This window comes from Oreochromis niloticus, linkage group LG4 (assembly GCF_001858045.2).
Source record: "Oreochromis niloticus isolate F11D_XX linkage group LG4, O_niloticus_UMD_NMBU, whole genome shotgun sequence".
Taxonomy (NCBI): domain Eukaryota; kingdom Metazoa; phylum Chordata; class Actinopteri; order Cichliformes; family Cichlidae; genus Oreochromis; species Oreochromis niloticus.
Genome location: NC_031969.2, coordinates 31,422,919 through 31,444,526, shown reverse-complemented (window position 1 = coordinate 31,444,526; position 21,608 = coordinate 31,422,919). Strand labels below are relative to the sequence as shown.

Below are 21,608 nucleotides of genomic sequence, written 5' to 3'. Positions count from 1 at the left end.
GTATGCAAACAAAGGTACCTCACGCTGGCAACGGTTCAAGAACGATACTGTATCATCTTCACTTTACAACGTATTAAAGTGAGTAAGAGGATGTAAATTATGGGGTGAGAGTCGTGAGAAAAAGTTTCTATACCCGAGTTTATCCAAAGAGCAACTGAAAAACTATGATTCACCTGTGAAGAATCAAAGTAACAATTTGGTAATATCCGTGCACTGTACACCAAACAAAATCACACTCCATTCTGTCCCATTTGAGCTCCTTTCTACTGCTGTCACTGGAAGTGCACAGGACAGTCCCCCCTGGAAGGGTTTGTTGTGTTTGGTTAGTGTGTTTCAGCACATTTTATTGCACTGTAAATGAGGGCAGGCATGTTTGGTTTACAGTGTTTGTCAATGCTTTTTGTAAGTTGCATTAATGATGTTTTGTCTTTCTCTTGAGGTACCCATCTGCTGCTACAGTCTTTCCTGTAGCTGAACAAAAGGCTGAGGGCAGGGCTGGTTAAAGTTCACAGACCTAACAAGTGGACCAAACCATCTGCTGTGAGAGCATGGGGGTTTAGGACTGAGCACTGAGTTTACTTACTGTCCCTGCGGTTTTCTCCCTTTGTCTTCTCTCTCATTTGTCGGTTGGTTTGTTTCTGACCTAGGCCTTGGTTTGTGAATTCAATTCAATTCAATTCAATTTTATTTATATAGCGCCAAATCACAACAAAAGTCGCCTCAAGGCGCTTTATATTGTACAACAGATCGCACAATAATAAATACAGAGAAAAACCCAACAATCATATGACCCCCTATGAGCAAGCACTTTGGTGACAGTGGTGACCTTTTTAATGAGCCCGTTTAGTTCTTAAAATAGCTAATTTGCATTGCTGCCTATTTTTTTGTCATATTTTGGGTAAAATAGACCCAAATTTCTCAACAGTACACCTGTGCCCTTGTGTCTGTTGCTTAATCCTGCATGTAGGAGGAGCACCAATCTCCCGAGTGAAAGTCCAGATGATGCTTCTTCTGGACATTATTTTTGAATCCATGTTGTTACAGAACTAACTGGCAATCTCCTGTCACTGAAGTACGAGGACATGTTGCGTTTTCTCCTAAATTAGCAGGTTACAGCACGTTTGTTCATCTGTCCACGAGCAGAAATGCAAAAATGACAATTTGTGGTTTTAGGAGGAGTTGCTCGCTGGAAGTATTTCAACAAAACAAAAACTGAAAATGCCTTTCAAACTAAATTTATGTACCGTGATGAGATACTTGTCAGTGAGGTTTTCCGTATGATTAAGTGCCATGTACACCATGTGTATATTTACCTCTGCAGCTGACACATTTGCTAAAATATCTGAGCTCACGCCTCAAGTCATCATGCCCATGAAATGTTGAGTATTTATGTGACATGCCTGTGCAGCACCTTGACAGAATGCAATCATATCAGAAACCCACAGGCGTGCTATTGGCGGTGCTCCATCATCAGGATGGAGACGCCACGGTTGGCTCGGTCTCAGTCTCTGGTGCTGGAGGGCTTTCGCTCCCAATAACCTTTAATGCTGAACTTCAGGTTCTGTTGATTATGTAATGAACTGAAACAGAAGTAAATCTGTACGTCCTGTGGAGGTTTATGTTCCACCATTAGATAAAATCGTAAAATCTGCAAACTCAAGTTTTTATTCTTATTTTATCTTCTGCTCTTATTTCAGAAAATGCTATTTATTTGTAGTTTATTTAACCCGGGAGGTTGCCACACTGAGTACTCGCTTATACCCACAGGGAAACACCACAACTGCTACTCCAGTCTCAGCAGCTAAGCCAAAGTTTAGAAAAGACTTTCACAAACTTCATTTCCTCGCACAACATGCATCCTAGCAGAGCGGCACTCCTGGCAGACCTTTGCACAATCTGCTTGTATCTGTGTCTGCCAGCACGCAGACTGTTTACCTGCAGTGACGCTTCACAATATCCCTCAAACCGAGCATTGCAAATTCCCGTATAACTGAGCCGAACATCTTTGAACACTCGGTGTGTCCGTGCAGAGTTCAACACCTACTGAAAAGAGAGAAAAGCCACACAATCCAGATCGCTGGATTGCTACACTTATACCCAAATTCCCAAAGCAGACATCATGGTTGCAGTGCCCGCATGGCTGCCAAGACCCTGAAGTACTGTGGAAAGTCCTGAACCAAAACCTCTGACCAAGGATAAACACATAAAGACAAGACTCCAGTTACAAAACAAATACAACAAGACTGGAAGCTTTCAGCTTCATTCTCATTATTTAATCTTTGGTGGCTTTTTAAAGAATTCTTTATAATAAACTTATAATAATATATATTATAGACTTTTGGAAGGTCAGATAACACTCCGTTTCTTTCTTACTAACATTATGTTCAGCATTTTTGCCTTGATTACCACCAATGAAAAACAGTTGGTGGCTTAATTAGTGTACAGAAGATTATCTGTATCACACAGCCATACTACTCAGCAACTCCAATTAGTCCAGGTGAGACCCAGTAGACACCAATCAGCTACAACCTCCTGCGTCAGGTCATCCAAACAAAACAGCAACACTCTGAATAAGCTATAGACCAGAGGTCCTCAACCTTTTTTGCGCCACGGACCGGTTTAATGTCAGACAATATTTTCACGGAACAGCCTTTAACGTGTGGCAGAAAAAAAAAAAAAAAAAAAAAAAAAAAGATACGACCGAGACAAAAACTGTGGTATCTCGTAAATATAATAATAAACCCGAATTCACTGTGTAAGTATGTAACTTTATTAGCAGCGTCCTCCTGAAATGCGCCAACAACATTAAGAGTAACATCCTCTGTCCCTTAATGCAGTGGTTCCCAAACTTTCTTTGCCAGGCCCCCCTTTGTTTTACAAGAAAAAACGTTCGCGCCCCCCCCGCACAAACACATCCTCCAAACACACACACACATATTTTGCTCCATTGCGGTTTATTTCACACCTCAAACATTTAGTAAACAATTAAGCAAATACAAGTAAACGGCAATAAATTACAGGTAGTAATAAAATACACTACTAACTCTTTTACGCTGCGTCCACACCTACACGGGTATTTTTGAAAACGCAGCTGTTTCTATGCGTTTGGGCCTTTCGTCAACACGTAAACGGCGTTGCGATTCACCGAAAACGGAGATTATTTAAAACTCCTTTTTTAAGTTTACGTGTGGACGAGGATTACAGAGTTCGTCACGCAACGACAAAGGTATGTGCCTCTTTTCACGTCATGCTGTGCGCCACGTTATTGTTTACATGAGATGAATTGCAGAATGGCAGATAGAGACAAAATACTGTTAATCTATCTGCAGTTTTTACACGCTTACATATACACACGCAGTTACTGTCCCTGCATTTAGAAAGGCAGAGGCATCACGGTGTGATTATTTTACATATAGTTGTTTTTTTCCCTGTGTAATAATATTCAACATTGCTGTCAATACATTTTTCAAAAAATGCCTCTCTGTGCAAAATGGGTTCAAAAACAAAACCAGCTGTGGGATACTGTTTGTCCGTGATTTGAACCGGGGGAACAAATTACGGCAGGATCAGCCTGATATTATTTGTATCCCACTGTAACTTTACTGCATAAAGAGCTAACATGTCCAAAATGTCAGGAGTAGTTATTACAAGAAGGGTTTGTCAACTAAAAATCAACATTGTTGGATACTGTTTGTCCGTGATTTGGAGAGCCCAGCGCTGCTCCCGACGCAGGGAAAACTATTTGCAGGGGAGACCTACCTTGGCACCTGTGCAGGTGAAGCCAAAGGGAAGACATGCTTCACCATATTTTCTAGTCGTTGGCTTGGAAGGAAGTTGGTTTGGAAACATATTTGGCGATGCTTCATCTCCTGCTTTGCGTTTGTGTGGGGGCCCCGTCAAAAACCTGTCCAGTGTCCAAGCGCTCTTTTTTTTTTTTCCTTTTCATACCCCGCCCCCCTGCAATGGCTCTGCGCCTCCCCTAGGGGGCGGGCCCCACCATTTGGGAACCTCTGCCTTAATGCTATCTGGTCGCTATGGTAACGTGTAAATATTTCTTTCAAAATAAGACACAACTACAACTACAACAGGGGAAAAGACCCAGGGAAACAGAGTTAACGATAAAAACACTGAAAACCTTAAATTTCACACCTGAGCCTCAACTCTCGCGGCCCGGTACCAAACGACTCACAGACCGGTACCAGTCCGTGCCCCAGGGGTTGGGGACAGGTGCTATAGAAAAAAAAAAAAAAAAAAAAATCAGCCACAGTAGGTATGAAAAGGAAACTATCCAGTAAGGCAAAAAACAAAACAAAAAACAGGCGTGTTTATTTCGCCATTTTAATGTAGCAGTCTATGGGGAATAAATTGTTTTCGGAGCCAGCCTCAAGTGGCCAAAAGAGGAACTGCAACTTTTGGCACTCTGCATTAACTTTATTTTTCAGTCTTAGAGGCTGGGTTTAATTCAAACACTGCATTTTAAAAAAGAAAAAGAAAAATTGTGTATTTATATATTTACATTTACATATTTACATTTTATTTTATGTATATTTTATGTCATGATGGTACAAAGCGAGAGAGTGAATATTATGCATTGCTTCAACTTGAAGAAAAATTCAGATAAGAAAAAAAATTAAATGGATAAAATCACAGGCTTGGAGCAATCATTTGTAATCAAATTACAAAATCTAAAATCTGAGCTTAAAGTGCCATACCTGTGCTTGGTTCTGTCCATGCTGTGGCCACTTCCTTTGCACCTGAGGATTTCTTTCTAAACCCCAATATCATGCTGCCTTCTCAGAATCAAGTGAACATCTAAAAGGTATTTAAGGAGCAAGAGGAAAACATGTACAGAGCAGCACTCTTGTTATTACTTTCTAAAGTTACTGTAGGTGCACTGAACAGAGCTGGACCTGGAAACAATTTGCAGCGATCCCACAGAACATCTGAGAATATCAAAACACCTCCAGGAGCGATACAGGAGTGATACTTTGATCAGATGGCAAGATACTTACCATCTGATCAAAGCATAGCCAAGTGTGAAGAGTGAATTAATAAATATCCTTAGGCAGCTTGTTTGGTTGTGCAAGATGACGGGATGATAGAAAAGACTTGGCATGCGCTCAGGAGTGGGTAAACCTGAAAATGCTGGAGGCTTAAGAGGTGCCAGTGGGCCAGGGGAGCTTTGGGAGACACAGAGAGGAATGATGGACGGCTCACACGCCAGGCATTGTGAGAAAATTATAGTTAGGTGCTGCCAAGTGAGGCAGTGTGGCGGCCGGCCAAAGCCCTGGAAGAACAAAGGCCCGGGATCCAGTGTGTGAAGAGCGCCGGCCTGCCTGCGGAGCCCCGAACCCCTTCGTATTTACATGCGACGCTCAAGAGTTAATTGCAGTGAATTCCTGCGCTGGGTGCAAAGTAGGGGCCGTTGTTGCTTAATTTTACATAACAAACACACTGTTTCCACTCATTCTTCTCTGTTTCAAAGGACCGCAAGCCAAAAATGCCAAAGGATTTGAACCGGTTACAAATCAAAATCCCAAAATAAACCAATTATTGTTTGTTTTATTGTCAAGCAGCTCAGGGGTGAAAGGCGTGAAAGCTGTTTTAATAGGAATATATGGCGAATCTTTAAAAGGAAACACATGGAAGCAGTATGACAGCACATGCCAATATTGGGTTTATATATTCTGCATCGTCATGGTGCTTTCTTTCTAAACCGCGCTGGTGGCTCCCCGAGGAAAACATGAAAGTTTCACACATTCCTCCAATTACCCGTGAGTTTGGGGAACGACTTGTATTGAATCAGTTTCTCAGGAAATGTTCGTGCTCTCCTAGCTGCAGGAGGCTTAAGAGGCCTCTTCATCAAGCTAGACCTCGTCTTCACAGTAGTTGATGGACAAAAGCCAAGATGTGTCAAGGCTGCTACGGCTCCTGATTTTTTATTTTTTTTTGTAAATGAACAGTGCCCTGTCGGCTCTCTGGGCTTGGCAGAGCTGCCCCCGTGCACATCAAAGTACGGCCTGACCTTGCATACCAGATGAGGTTTGGATTAACGAGCTCTGGACATCAAACAGCAGGATCGCCCCCTCCTCGCCCCCACAAATCATCAACCTGGTGAAATTTACAGCAGAGAAAAATGCCGGAAAAATTAACATCGGCCATGGTACGCATCTCAGCTTGAACATCGTGACCAGGACGAGGAGCAGCAGCAGCAGCAGCGAGGAGATTTCAAAGGCCTCCAATTATGCGATGTGTGGGAGAGCGCAGCGAAGCAGGCAGAGCGCCAAACAGCATCTTTTACCAGACAAATCAAACCTTTGACAGGCCGTGTCTGCCCAGAGCACACCAGTTTCTCATATTCTCTGTACACTGATTTATGCCAGTTCATCTCAGAAGTAACATTTAGCAAAAGATAAAAGACGAAAGTAGCCTGGTTGAAATAATTTTCTCAATCACTGACATTTAGTTTATTCCAGAAACCAACAAAAATCCATAAGACCTGGCTCATCGTCAGGCCACAAAGGAACATTTCTGGATTTTTGTGATTAGTCTTTATTGCAGAGCATGAAATTACAAGAAGTTAAAGCTTGAGTGATAAAAACTGCCAAATGCCAGACCTCAAATTTTGACACTGAACAGTTGTAGGTGAAAGACGTTCAAAGGAGTACACTCGGGCTCATTTGATAATGATTTGCACTCTGCAGGCTCAGCCAAAGTGCGCCTGCTCCAAATGTTTGCTCATGAAACTGACGTTTTGAGTGATCTGATTGGAAGTGGATGGTATCCATGAGGCAAAAAAGTAACTAGTTAACCATCTGTTAAGTACAATTTTCAATTAATTGTATCAATTTTCAACCAACAATATAATTCCATAAACGTCAGTGCCAAAACAATGATATCATTAAGAGGAATAACCTTGGCTCTATGGGAAAATTCTTAGTAAATAGCTTAATGTGCAGGAATAAATAAAGTTTTGACAGTTTCATGTTGATAAGCTAATGAGTTAAACAACAAACCGTCTCCATAAATAAATACTGACCTCCAAACGGCTGACTCAGCTTGGTGTTTACTGGTGTTTCAGAACCCGTAAACCGCTTTTCCCACCCAAATCCCAGATAAGTTGGAACTGAAACAATTCCAATAACAGGAGCTGGTGTTAGGAATTATGAAAGTATTAATGCAGTACTGGTAAAATTTACAGACTGTGTTTATGAGTCGGGAGAAGATGGAATTACCATTTTAAAAATAAACTGTCCATACAGCTCGATTATCAGTTAGGACGAGAAGTATCATCACTGTGAGCACAACACAGACACACTGCAGTCTACACAAGTGTGTACATTGTTAATGGGTTAAGCGTTATGCGTATCGGCATAACTTTGTGCTGAACATTGGGGGGGTCAAGATCTCTGTCCAAATAAATAAATAAATCTGGGTAAATTCCCAGATGATCAAACATGAAACTACTTTGCTGGTATTAACTGAAATAAGTAAAGAAAATCAACAGCCTATTTATGCACGATAATTCATGATTTTATTGGGGGGGGGGGGGGGGTTATATTGGTTGGGTCTGATTACCCCCCTGACCCCCCTGGAAATTACACCCCTGGTTATGTGTGTTCCTATTCAGACTAAGAGCGCTGGTGTTGCAGCCGATATTCAACAGGAGGGTAAAGCTTTCTAACAAAATAATGCAGGAACAAAATGAGGCTTTAACTGAGCAACATGTTGTGTGTGAACAACAGAAACAGATGTTCCCTGTTCCACTGGGACCGAACACCTGCCTTCATTCAGCGACGTTTCCCAGGGAGCTCTGCTGCAGCCACGGCTGGACATCTGGACAGTGAGTCAGTGAAACCCATTTACATGTCTTTAGATTTGCTCATAGTGACAGACGCACGCAGACAAATCCCTGCAGTCACTAAAGATGTTCTTGTCTTCGCTGACAGGCTTTAGAGAATTATGAATGAACTCCAAATGAAAGCATGTCAGAGACGTTTGACACATTTTTAACCATCCATTATAAAATTAAAGCAAACCATTTACATTTTGAAACTTTAAGACATTCAATTCAAGACCCACTTAGTAGCTTTATACAGAGATTTAAACTGCTGTTCATCAACAGATGGACTCATTTCACCCTTGAATCAAGTGCTTGCTCAGTTAGCACCTGAGCAAGCACCATATACTCAAGAAGCGTGCTTTACAGAGGTATCTGTAACTAGCATCGGTGTGATGCACCAGTACAGTTTGGATGCAGCTTGCTAACCAAGTTCGCTAACATTAGCTGATATTTTAGCACGCCGCCCTCTTGATAGAATAAGCTCACTTTTGGCTTCAAAAAACCCACATGGGGGTGTCCAAATTTCCAATTCTGAATCTTCAACATCTGCAGTCCAAATCAATAAGTGATATCTGACTAGGCGTCTAGCTGTGGGTCTCTTAAACATGCTAACTTTAGCTATATTAGCTCGCCCTGTTTTTCTACAGGCTCCAGTCAGTTCCACAAACTGGTGGGTGACATCATGTCGGCTATCTTCATCTTTGACAAGTACTAAAGCATCACTTGTTGATTCTCCAGGTGTTTTAATTGTTAATGTCTTTTAATTTGAGTTAGGCACCGTTAAGGGTTAATCTGTTATCTATAAGTTGATCTACTATAGCATGCAATGCAAAATAAGAGTTTCATGGCTTCAGATCAAAACTAAAAAAGTACGCACACACTGAAACGGGTGGATTAACGAGGGCTGCGGTTCATTATGTTTGCCAAATTAAGCTTTTGAAATATAAAACACATCTTAAAGTTTAAAGGCCGTATCTTAAGTCAAATGTGCCTTTTAACGGAGCACTTTCCGTTACCAGTCAAAACTTTCTCTGAGCTACTATCATTAAGAAGATCAAAAGGTATTTTTTGGCTTTCATCAAAGCAGAAAGCTTTGTGTATCATTTTATTATAGAGTTGTGGCCCATGTACAGCAGTAAATGTGTATTCGAAGCTTACAAACCTGATCATTACGGCACATCCTTTCATGTGCTCAACTGTTTAACGGCATTATTTGAAATTTGTCATTCCCACTGAATAAACATTGCTCCACAGTCTTGACTTTTACAAACTAAGCTGGCACATTCGGCTTGTTATTGTACTCGTAATGATGGTGCCACAGAGGCTACCTTTGGCCTATTAATGAGCCAGTCAGAGTTATCAAAAGTAATTTTTATCATCTGTAATGAAAAATGAATGAGTCGTGTTTGATATTGTTGGCAAAACCAACAAGGAGAAGTTTGCTTTGATCAGGAAAATATCTGAAGCCTGTAGGAGAATTTAATCAGCAACAAGGTTTTGGCTTCAGAATATCTGCATAGAAATAAAAAAGGTTGATTAGGTTAAAAGGGGGGAGGAGGGAGTAGAAAAGCAGTAAAGCGAGCCTATACCCAAAGAGATCATTAACTTAATGGATCGCTGGTGACTAAAAGCAATGCGTTGCCGGGTATCTCATACTTGAGAGATCTGCGAGGCTGAGGAGAGAGACGCAGAGAGCTGGGAACCGGCTCAGAAGTGACGAAGGGCATTAGCAGCCCTGCATCCTCCAGTCTGCAGCTGGTATTTGCAGGCACCGAGCGCTCTGTCAGCACGTATTACTCCACACACAAATCATCTGACTGGCGTCAGCACTTTGCCTGTGCTACGGCAGGAAAAACCCAAGGAAAGAGAGGTTGAAATTGAAGAAGAGGAAAGAACAAAAAATAACCTGTGTTCCTCATTTGATAAGAAACATGAGGAAAAGTTCTCCAAGGAGAGGATTGTAAAAACAATCAGAAAAGAATTTAAATGTCGACAGTTTGCTAAAAACACAGAGATACTTGGGCACCTGTTTCAAAAGAGCAAAAATAGAGAAAATGGGTTTAAATATATTAGAAATGATCAGATTTATATTTACTGAGGCAGTCGCATCTAAATCTTCAGACTATGATGCATAAAACCTGAAATAGCTGGGTATGCACACAGCTTGTCATCTGTGAATCCCGACTATTGCGAACTTTATACAAGAGGACAAACAGTATAGTGGAAATAACAGATCAGCAGCAACCGCCTGAGATCCAGCAAACACACACATTCATCAAAGGCTACACGACGACTTTATTGAAGATGCGTCGTACAAATTTTTGGCCTTAGGTTACCATCCGGTGACGAGTGCGGGGATTTGTCTGCTGCATGCATATGTGCAGAGCTGGCTCTGAGGCTAAGGAGCATCATTACGGACTAAACACAACTAAAACAAAACACAGGCTTTCTGGTGCCCCACTGTCTACCCGACTGAGGCTCTGGAACAACTGAGGGGGTGGGGGGGTTGTCTCAGTCAGTGTGAGACACAAAACTGAGCTCCACAAAACTGGAATGATTAGAAACGCTACATTAAAACTATTCATATTATAAACCCTACAGCTGTGATCAAACACACAGAGCATCCCTTAGATTTTAGCGGCGGTGCCAAAGTTTAAAAAAAATTAAAAAGATATAAAGATGTCAGCTTGAATAACAATGAACAAGACAGCCGCAATATTTCTTTTTAATGCAATGTTGTTAAAATCTAACACTGTGTAGCTTTGAAAAAGCCCATTATGTTTTGATGGGCCATTACAGAATGTACAGACTATTTAATACAGGTGGAAACTGCACAAGACTCATTCCACTAAATTCAAAATAATTAAAAGTTCACACACAGATGCATTGCCTTTACTGATTCAGAACGACTGGGATAAAATCATTATGTGTTTGTAAGAAGGTGCGTTACTGTGTGTTACACAGCAAAGGGAAGAAAACCCAGCTCTGTCATTTACAGTAAAACTGCAGTACCACAATGTCGAGTAAAGCCTTAGATTAAAATTATGTATTGGAAGTGTTATGAAGTAATGACAAGTATATGCAATCTTTGAATTATACCGTGATTCTTCACATCATTCATCTATTGCCTAAAGAGTATTTTCATTTTTGAGTAAAGCACATAACCTGTCATCACTACTGCCTTATATACCTATGCAATATAAAGCTAATGAACGCAAGACTTTAAAGCAATATTTTATGCCACGTTCTTCCCCGATTTAAATAAATTTAGCATGTTTATAATGACTCATTTTGATATTTGCAACTGAATGTGTGCAAGGCTGCAAAATTATGCTCAAATTGAGTGCTTCCCATCATCTACAGGAAAATATTCCCCATCATATTCTGTTTAATCTCAATTTTTAATCAGATTGTTTCTGTGCATATTTACTGACTGTAATCTCTTTCCAAACTGTAAAGAAAGTTGAGCTTTTCTGTATGTTTAGCTCTTTTGCACGCTCAATATTTACCCAGGACACATCAAACCTTTAATGAACAAACTGCCCTATGAAGAAAATAATTTATCCAGCTTTTAATGGTGTCAGCTTGTTAACAGACATGTAGTATCAGCCTCTGCTTCTCCAGCAGATCTCCTGCTGGGCTGAAAATGAGGAGGGGGGGCTTGTGCAGATGAAAGAAAGTGAGACATGTGAGACTTCTTCTATAATCAGCTTGTAAAGGACCCGATGTGTGACTGACGGCATTAGTACTGATAAGATAGTTCTGGCTAACTGAAGAGAACCAGTGACCGCATGTTGTATATAAATCAGAAAGTGATAATGGACTACTGATAAGACCAATATCATACCATGAGAAACATTTCCCCCCAATAATGAGTAGTTTTATAGCCAAATCTCTGTCTGGTTCTATAATTATGTACTCTTATGAAATAGGCCAAAAGGCCAGCCACCATAATTGTAATAAATACACGATGCGTAAAATGGTTTTAGCGTGGGAACTACAGGCTGTGCGTAATGTGGCAGGTGACTTAATGCGTAATCGCTCAGATTGGCTATAAAAGTGATAAGAAGTAAAGGAAAATCATGTTTAAATCATTTCAGTGTCGTTTTATTGTACGAATATAAAGAATAAATAGCACATTTCCTTAAATTTACAGGATAAAAACAAGTCACTGACACAAAACTGTATCAATAATCCACGTTTAACTCTGAGGTCGATTCGCTGCGTCCGCGTATTGAAAACAGCAAGTCCTTACGTGGCTCTATGCGCCATCGCTCCATAAATACAAAATATATAACCATTATTCTCCACAAATAAAGTAGACTCTGGTTACAAATAATACTGATTTTGTACAGGGAGTTATATATAACTGCGTGGCACCGCATATACAGAAAATACATTCCTACACTCGGTAGTGCACGTGAAAGAGATTTGGGGAAAAAAAATACTGAGCTTATAATTTATATTCAGAGTCTTGTGTTTTAACTCGAACAGGAGCATTTGCAGTCTGTAATGATCGGGTACTGCACCGGTATCCAGGCGCATTTTAGCCCCCCCTTCCTCTGCACGCATCTCCATCTCAGTATCGTCAGGTGGGTAGAGTTCGCAGGTTTGCACACCATCCCCTCCGGAACAGAACAAGACCGTTTGCTCAGGCAGCTGCCCACTCGCACAAACCGCGGCCAGAATCTGTTCCCCAGGTCGGTCCAGGTGTACACGACCGGGCAGAACGAGTAGGCCCACAGCCACTGCTGCAGGCGCCGCTTCAGTTTCTTGCTGGGCTTGTGCTTCTTGCCGAACTGGATGTCAAAATCCACCGCTCGGATTTCTTTCGGGAGTACTCCCCCCGGCTTTTGGATCTCAAAGTCATCGAGCTCATCGTTCCCGGTGAATTTGTCCTCCGTGGGCTGTAAAACGGACAAAAAGCGAGTGTCAAAGTCTCCCAGGACGCTCTTTAATTCAGTCTCGTTAAGATCTCGCTCCTTGGGGTCAAAGACAGGATCCGGGTCCTCTTTTAATTCCACCAGCGGCAGACTGTCACTCGGGATGGGGCGGAGAAGGTAGTAGTGCTGACAAATCCCTCTATCCATCACAAGTCCGAGAGACAGCACCAGCAGATACATGGCAATACACTGGTGAGACTGATCCATATTCATCGATGAGATCCTCACGCACACGGAGCTGCTTATTGTCCACTTGTGCGCAATTACGCGTGAGCCGTATCCAAACGTGCGCCTCTAGAGTCCCTTAATATTCAGATTCCCATGATAAAAATCCACGATAGAAATAAAAGATTGTTCCTCGAAGCATCAGTGGAAACGATTTCTAATGACAAACTTCGTGGCAAAGATCAGATCATGTGTCCTCGAGCTCCGCGCGCCTCTGCTCGGCATGATGCTCCAGTTGCGTCCTCTGCAGAAAAGCGCTGAGCGTAACTCGCGACCTCCGTTATATCCTCCGCACGGAGCGTGATGTAATTCGTGTGCCCCTCTTTGAATGTGGGTTTGTTGTCTAGGAGGAGATCCCCAATACCTCCTTCTTCCACCACACTGGAGGAGGGTGCCGGAGGCGGGGGGACGGAGGAGAGGAGACGCCCCCTGTCGGTTTTCCAGACTTTCTTAAACCAGGCTTTCATTCATCAGGGGTGTTGGTCATCTGGTGAATCCTTCTGCTGCGAGCCTCTGCAACAGGCTCCCAGAACACCTCATGCAAAAATACAAACTAGTAACGACAACTTTAGATAAACACCTCAGAAAAAGTTTTATTACACAAACAGTTTTGTTAATGTTTATTATTTACACCATGAAGTTAAAAGCTATATTTTCATTGCTTATTAACAGCAGTGGTACAAAATTAGAAAAATATAATACAAAGCAATTTGACCTGTCATTTATTAGTTCAACTTTAATTTGTAACAGCATTCAAGTAATACATACATACATACATACATGTTAATGCATCAGAAATCAGTCCAATATAACAAACTACATCAACATTTATTTAGCTGGAGGATGTGAACACTATTCTTTTTACACTGCTGGCTAAAGAAATTTATTTTAGGTTAGAAATATAAAAGATTTCACACTGTAAATTTTCAGGACACACAAAGAAAATTCAGACTCCACCATTAGAAATGCATATTTAATTATAGGATCCCAAAACTCGGATTTGTTTTCACGTAGTGCAAGTTTTAGCCAACCAATATTAATAACAATAATAATATAAAAAAAGCTGGTTATGTGCCGTCAGAATGATTTGTTTTATTTAGGGCATGTGATACACTTACTGGCACAGCTTAAATGAACCGAACCTCAAACTAAATGTTAGACTTCTCAGTTCCTAATAAATTTACAATAAGCAACAACTCGACTGTGGATATTCATTAGAGACTTGTTGCTGTGCAAACATGTTGGAACACACAAATTTAACAATGAAATGATGATTTTATGAAAATGTCTTGAATATTTCCATCTGATGGACTCATGTGGATAAGAAAGACCACCTTAAGTTTAATAGTGATGTGCACGCATATCTGATAAAGGACTGGCAAAATGCTGTCACACTCACTGTGTGGATTAAGATTATTTTAACAATCTTAAAAGCGCAGGAAAAAAAATACACACACACACACACACACACACACACAGTTGAACGACAGATTATGTTCTTTAAAGAACAGATTGTTTCCTGTGCAGTGCGTTTCATACAAACAAAATCACATCAAATCCAGCACAACCTTTTGCTTGCTTGAAGAAAAGCATGATTTACAGCCTGAATATTAGATGAAATGGCCTGTTAACTACACTTTTTGCAGTGTATTTACTGCATGTGTCCAGCTCAAGTGGGACAATATTTCTGCCTGTACCAGTGCCACAGCGAGCCTCTCAATAAAGCCAGCCAAATTAGCTCCCAAATAAACAACGCTCGCTAAGCGGCAGCCATGGAAAGTATCACAATTTGTGAACCTGTCTAAACTCATGCTCAGAGAATCATTCTTTGAAAAATAATTTAATGGAAGAACTTAGCCAGCTGCTACATCAGCCATAAACCATCCGCTTAAGATAAATGCATCTCTGTTTCAATTTGAATGAGCTAATTCACACAAGCACTTGAGCACACGACTCATTTAGTTTATGGTCAAATGATGGTGAAAAGTCTGGAAAATGTCACCCCTTATATTTTTCATCTGACCAGCACGTATCATAAACCATCGCTCCTAAACACACTTGACAGATCTGCTCAATCCAGCGCATTCACATGCGGGACAGTGCAGACTAAACTCTACACGCATGCAAACCGCACCAAGCATCAGATATCAAGAAATCGCAGAATTTAACGTGCAGTCTAATAAAAAATAGAAAATAAAAATGCTCAATCGCACATTTTCTTTTGGAGAATTAAAACGATGCGTTCAAACTCACTCACAATACTTTTTTACATACTTGAGGAAATGTTAAATTGGAATTGACACGTTCATTCTTTTAAGGAATAATATTTGACACACACTGGAATATTCTGTTTCTAATGGGGCCGCTCGAGTGAAGTGCAAATATGGTTCTCATTAAGTGTCATGTGGATTGCCAGGCTCATTTAACGCAGAGTTGTTTTGGTTTCTTCTAATCCCTTCCTACTGTTTTACCACAGGGACATTTTGATAGTGAATTATTCCTCCTTAAAAAGTCGGCCTACATGAGACAGACGCCTGCTTAACTGACTTTTTTTTCTATTCCTAAGTTAACCAAACACGTTTTCCTCCCCGGCTAATAAACTGGCCCATCTAATTACCCGTATTTTTTTTTTTTTAAATGCAGGGTCTGGTCCTTGACTTTTAAACCTGCGCTTAAGGATTTACATTAAAAATGAATCTCCACGTTTGAGCTGATCACAGGCCACTGTACCATTCCCTGCTGATTTCTCATTTAGTGAGGAAAAGCAGACTTCTGTGTTCTGGCAGCCACATTCAGCAGTGCTACCAAGAAAAGTCACGCTCGGGTAGAAACGCAACAGAAGGGACTTGAAGATTAAGATTCAGCTTTCATCCCTGCAAGAGCAGACCACAAAAAAAATCTGACATATTTGGAAAAGTCTACTTTGGAAACAAATCAGCCAGGCAAGCGGGCGTTCGAGGCTCCTCGTCCTGTCTTCAGGTAAAGCTTACAGTGTCACACAGACAACACAAAGCACCTTTCACACACTTTATCTCCCTCAGCACGTTGTTTCACACCTTGTGCTGATTGAGGCCGCATTGCCAAGCTGAATACACACAGACACGGAGCGGGTGCTATTCTGTTTGCTCTGGCACTTGGGAGGTGTGCAAATTGCTTGTTTGTTTAGCACTTTTTCCATTCCTCTGCAATCCAACAGCACCCAGTTGCCATAATCACTCCTGCTGTGAGCTTAATTTAAATTAATTGCTCCTTCAGAGCACTGATCATCAGTCTGATGGCACACTGCATTTTTGCATGCCACACTATTAATGTTCCATTAAAGAATTTTACAGCTCGAGTTACCCGGCTATTCACAGCAGTGTTAAAACACACATTCAGAGCAGTTCAGCCTCTTGCCTGATCGAAGAGATATCGGCTGATAGCAGCCATTCAGTGGACTGATAACATTTTTGTCGCGATGTTGAGCTTAACTGAATGTATTAAAAAATCCACTATGAAAATTTCATTTTAGCCCGTTAATAAAATAAGAGAATATTCGTTGACAATCACAGTTTGACACAAGGTGGAATTATTGACTCTACAACCGAGAATATCATTATCCAAATCAAACAATACGCTATTCAAATGAATCATCTTCAGGTTGTGGAGAATGCGCTCACGCTGTGAAACATCTGTGGATTTAAACAAGCGGTATAATTACCCAATTAGCATTTAGCTAATTTTTCCCACAGGTTGAAGGCTGGTGTGAGAGTGTGTTCGCTCCATTCCTCAATAAAGTTTTCACAGACAGAAAACTCTGCGTGCGAACAAAGTCGTTAAAACAAAACCCTGAACAAAGCGCTAAGTAATTACTCAGACGACTGATTGTGTATTCGGGCGTATGGAGGACCGAGAGTCGACTTAATCGGCGCCATTAAGATGGAAAAAAAAAAAATCTCAGCTCAGCAGCAAAGGGACAGCTGACAGGTATTACTCTGATGGGTCGGCCAGTGGCGCTGTAACAAGTATTTTTACGTTTTTGCTCGTAAATCTTGAACTATGGCTTATTTTAACTTTTTCCCCCCACAGTCGTTGGCTTACTTTGCACATCCATTTGCCCTGCAGCTATTATAATTTTTACAGTATTCTGAATTGTCCTTTGGGAAAAGAAAAATTTGTCGAGGTCTGAATTGAAATATTAAATATAGTCTTTCCATATCAGAAACCTACATTATGACGCACAAGCACGCAGGAACAAACAGGAAATGTTTTCTCAGGCTGAGATTAGCTCGGCTTGTGCCATAAAGCAACAAGCTGTCGTCCAGCGTGGTGCCGCACTGGCCGGTCCCATGTGAGCGAGCACAAATACCTCTCTAGTGTAAATGTGAATGCCGTATTTGTGCAGTTTATCTGGTGCTTGTAGCAACTAAACAGAAAATAATGGCTCTTGTGACAGTTTTCCAGAGCTGAGTGTTATAAACTTTGGTGCAGCCGTCTGATAACTTTCATCCAAACACGTGCATCTGTTCCTCTGGAATCACCACATCTCAGCAGCACCAGGAGGAAAGCATCTGCGCCACTTTATAACTTTGAGAAACTTTCTTGCAGTCAAACCATTTTCCTGCAGATGCAGACCTAAATAATGGTTCCTGCTCTTACAATAAAAGCCAGATCTCCTCAGTCTTGGACTGGTCAGAAGACGACGGATGACCATAAAATCAAGTTTATTTAATAATGCGAGAAGAACTGCAGTCGTGCACCTCTGTGATTGCCTCATTAAATGATGCTCAAAGCACCCAAACAACAAGTATCTGAAAAACTGGGCAGCGATGTCCTCATTGAGCAGTCATGACCAAGTCACTCAAAAACGAAACAAAAATACTGTGAACAGTTTCACTGGAACTGTTATTATAACCTTCCACTAAATTACATCTGCCACCCAAAGGAAGCGTGCAGCTAGCTAACTTTAAAGTTGAAGAGGACGCCACTGAACAGTACGGAAGCCCGTTTCCGCCACAAAAACCCCCCCAAACAAACAAACAAAACAAATGTATCCATAACTTGAAATTTCAAGTAGTAGTAACTCGAAATTACGAGTTGGCGCTGCCAATCAGTAATCTACGTTATCTGTGTTATTAGCTGAATCACATGGCATTACTATCAGCAAACGTACTCTCGAAAGCGCTAATTTGTTGCAATCTGGTTTTGAATGCGCAGTCCTCTGCGCTATATGCTTCTGGGTAACAAGAAAATGACGTCATTCACGTAGATTACTTATTGGCAGAGCTAACTCGAAATTTTGAGTCACTACTTCTCAAAATTTCGAGTTAATAAGTCAAAATTTCAAGAAAATAACTCGAAATTTCGAGTTATGGATACATTTTTTTTTTGTGTGTTTGTTTGGGTTTTTTTTTTAGTGGTGGAAACTGACTTCTGTACTGGGGAAGTCACACCACAGCGAATCAAGATGGATAAAAAGCATGCAGACCATGCAGATTTTAGAGTGAACTGTCCCTTTAAGCGAGCACCAGTGCCAGCAGTTTCAGATCAGCCTTTATTTTTCTGGAATCAAAGTAAATACTCGCGCTCTTGATGGATGATACACTACTCCATCAACCTGCCGTGTGATATAAATGAAGCTTGACGACAGGCGCAGAGACACAGCAGGCGTCCTCTGCAGCTAGATCGACATTTAGTTTATTCCAGCACCCCAGGCGGAGTCGGTGCACTGATCTCCACGTGGTGATCTGGCCACATTTCTGCAGATCATTTGAAGCCAAGGCTGAGGCCATTTCTTCTTTGAAAGAGCAAACAGGCCAAGAGTCAGACCGTAGTAGCAGTAGTAGTAGTAATAGTAGTGGTGGTGGTGGGGGAGAAGAGGGGAGGTTGTGGTGTCTCCAGCCTCTACAACACAGACGGCTGTTTGTGCCATGCAGCCCCCCTGCGCCCCCCAACAACCCCACCTCGGTCTCAAACTCTCAGCTCCTAATTCACACTTCATAAATCAAGATGACCTGTCCTCCAGTGAATTCATCCCTCTCTGTGCTGGATAATAGTGGTGCTATTGTTCCCACCGCGAGGATTCATTTCAGAGACGTAAACTATCCTCGAGGCCGACGCACAGGCCCGATAGCTAAAGCAGCTCCGCGCGGAGACGGAGGACGAGCGGCGCTGCAGTCGTCCGTGTCAGGCCACGTCTTGTTGGTTATATTTTCAACTCCTCTGGCAGCCAATACAGGTCCAAAAATAAGAACACTAATTGGCCAGTGTTTATTTCTGTATGGGAGAAATAAGTGTTTTTAGCAGGTTGTTTGTGGCACGATGGTTTAACAGTCGGGACTCTCTGGGAGGTACGGCTCAGTCCACTGCATGGAAAAAGAGCCGACTCTCCCCTTTTTTTAATAAATAAGGCCTTTTATACGAAAATTGGTAATACAGTATAGTTGTGTGTGAGACTGGCACGGCAGCGTGTGACATCATGAGTGTTGACTCATGAGCAGATGAGTGATGCACACCGAGCTTTTTGCCTCCTCTCAAACTCGTATTTAGTGCCACAGAAACAGCAGTAAAGCCTCACTCTGCCCTCGTCCGTCTCCCAGTCACTCTCCCTCTACACTTAGGAGAGGGGGGAGGGTTTGGTAATGAAGCAAGTGTTTCTATGCGTTGTGAGGGGGCTGTCAGCTCTACACACAGCAGACCTCTGTCACCTGTTGCCACCAGCGGGAGGCTCAGGCGACGGGCACGGAGCCAAGCCTGGCGGCCAGTCGCAGGACCCTGGCTCCACCTATAGACAGCTCAGCATGGTGATTTACTCGGCCTCCGTGCAGAGGTGTCTATAGACACTTGCATACAGAGTGCATACAGAGTTATAGCAGGAGCAGTACTCGGGCAACGGCTAACGGCTCGGGCAACCATTAAATAAATCTCATGTGCAAATGAAACAAACTACTGTGCTTTTTTTTAAATGACTGGACATTGTAACAATCAAACTGACCCTTAACAAAAATCCTATATTGGAGTTTACTGGGGATTCACGCTTCAGTGGGGCATCGATGTCGTGGATTCCCCGGGAAATGTGTTGATACAGCTCGCAACTTTGGTGACCGACCTGGTCAGTACCCTTATCCCTCCTGTGCATTTTTCCACAGCGGTTTTGAATTTATCAGTGAGAAAATATAACAATTGTCCTCTCAACAGAGTATCACATACAATCCTCACAAACATCAGCAAATTCCAGGAGAGATGTTGCTGAACCGGAATGGATGTGAAGGAAAAACTTGTGGGACAAATATGTTCGTCCCTGAAAATGAAACTGATCACAGCAAAAAGCGGGGAGCCAGGAAAGAAAACATTCCTAGCGTTTTTTGTTGCTTCTTTTTGTTGTAACCACATATTTAAAAAAAAAAAAAAAGACCACACGGTTATTAACACATAATCACCAGCACAAGCAAAAATGCCAGCAACGACACGGGCCGCTTATGTAGGCGACATCGTTCACTCTACAAAACTCTAAGTTGGGTCTTATTCTCAGTTCAGTGCACTAAACAAGTAACAATGACTGTGAAATGTCTGACGGCCATCGCAATCTTCGTTTCTCTTTGGCCAGAAATGAGCAAATTCTGACAAAAGGGCTGGAATACCAAGACATCAGCTACTGTAACATTAGCAAGCAGCATCCAGAGACCGTACTGGTCACAACACAGATACCTGCTGCTTTGTGCTAAGTAACATACAAAACATAAAACTAATTATAATTTAAAGTTTGTAATTGGGTGATCTGTTCAAATAACTGTGCAGCAGGATCGAAAATGCTCCAAACACCACAAACATAATCCACAGATCTACACCTGTCAGACAAACCAGCCATGCCACACACTTTAAAAACTTTCAGCCACAGTGCAGTTAAAAATGGTGTGTAACATGAAACTCTTTACACCCTTGCAGTTGTTATGAAACAATAAATGCTTCTGCACCAGGCCCCAAACATATTTATTTTGGCTCTAATGTTAGACATCGTAACCAATGAGGCTGTGGGAATGGAGCCGTTTTTGAAACCAGCCTCTAGAGGCCATCGGAGAAACTGCAGCTATGGGAACTTCAGGTTCCAACTACAGTTGGTCACTTAAGTAACACACGACGCAAAATGGGTAAGATGGTATCTGTGTAAACCAGGGGTCCCCAACTCCAGGCATCGAGGGCCGGTGTCCTGCAGGTTTTAGATCTCACCCTGGGTCAACACACCTGAATCACATGATTAGTTCATTACCAGGCCTCTGGAGAACTTCAAGACATGTTGAGGAGGTAATTTAGCCATTTCAATCAGCCGTGCTGGATCACGGACACATCTAAAAACTGCAGGACACCGGCCCTCGAGGCCTGGAGTTGGGGACCCCTGGTGTAAACAAATGCTTTGACTTGTGAGGGTTTCTTTGACAGGAAAGTCTTGCAGAGTCCAGTTTCAATGGAAATAGGCTGCAGCAGAGTCCATTGTTAGTACTGCAGAGCATCATCACAGCTATAGTGCTTTTGTTGTGCAGTATAAAATGCATATCTATACATTCGTGTCTAAAAGCATGTACCTAAGATTTTGTAAAAATCGAATGCAAATTCTTCTGAAA

General features: G+C 41.8%; 1 protein-coding gene across 11 annotated transcripts in view; it reads right to left on the bottom strand.

Annotated features, from left to right (window-relative positions):
• The window catches only part of nog1 (noggin 1), a 101,786-nt gene that overhangs the window by 47,839 nt on the left and 32,339 nt on the right, over positions 1 to 21,608 (bottom strand). The window contains exon 5 of one of the 11 annotated variants that reach the window (XM_019357616.2): positions 11,393 to 13,564. The exons of 9 other annotated variants lie outside the window; for them this stretch is intronic. In XM_019357616.2, the coding sequence (XP_019213161.1) occupies positions 12,325 to 12,999 (675 nt within the window). In that variant the 5' untranslated portion in view covers positions 13,000 to 13,564 and the 3' untranslated portion in view covers positions 11,393 to 12,324. Of the gene's footprint in view, positions 1 to 11,392; positions 13,565 to 21,608 lie in introns of those variants that run through there. One more of the 11 variants, XM_019357615.2, reaches the window with a different exon arrangement.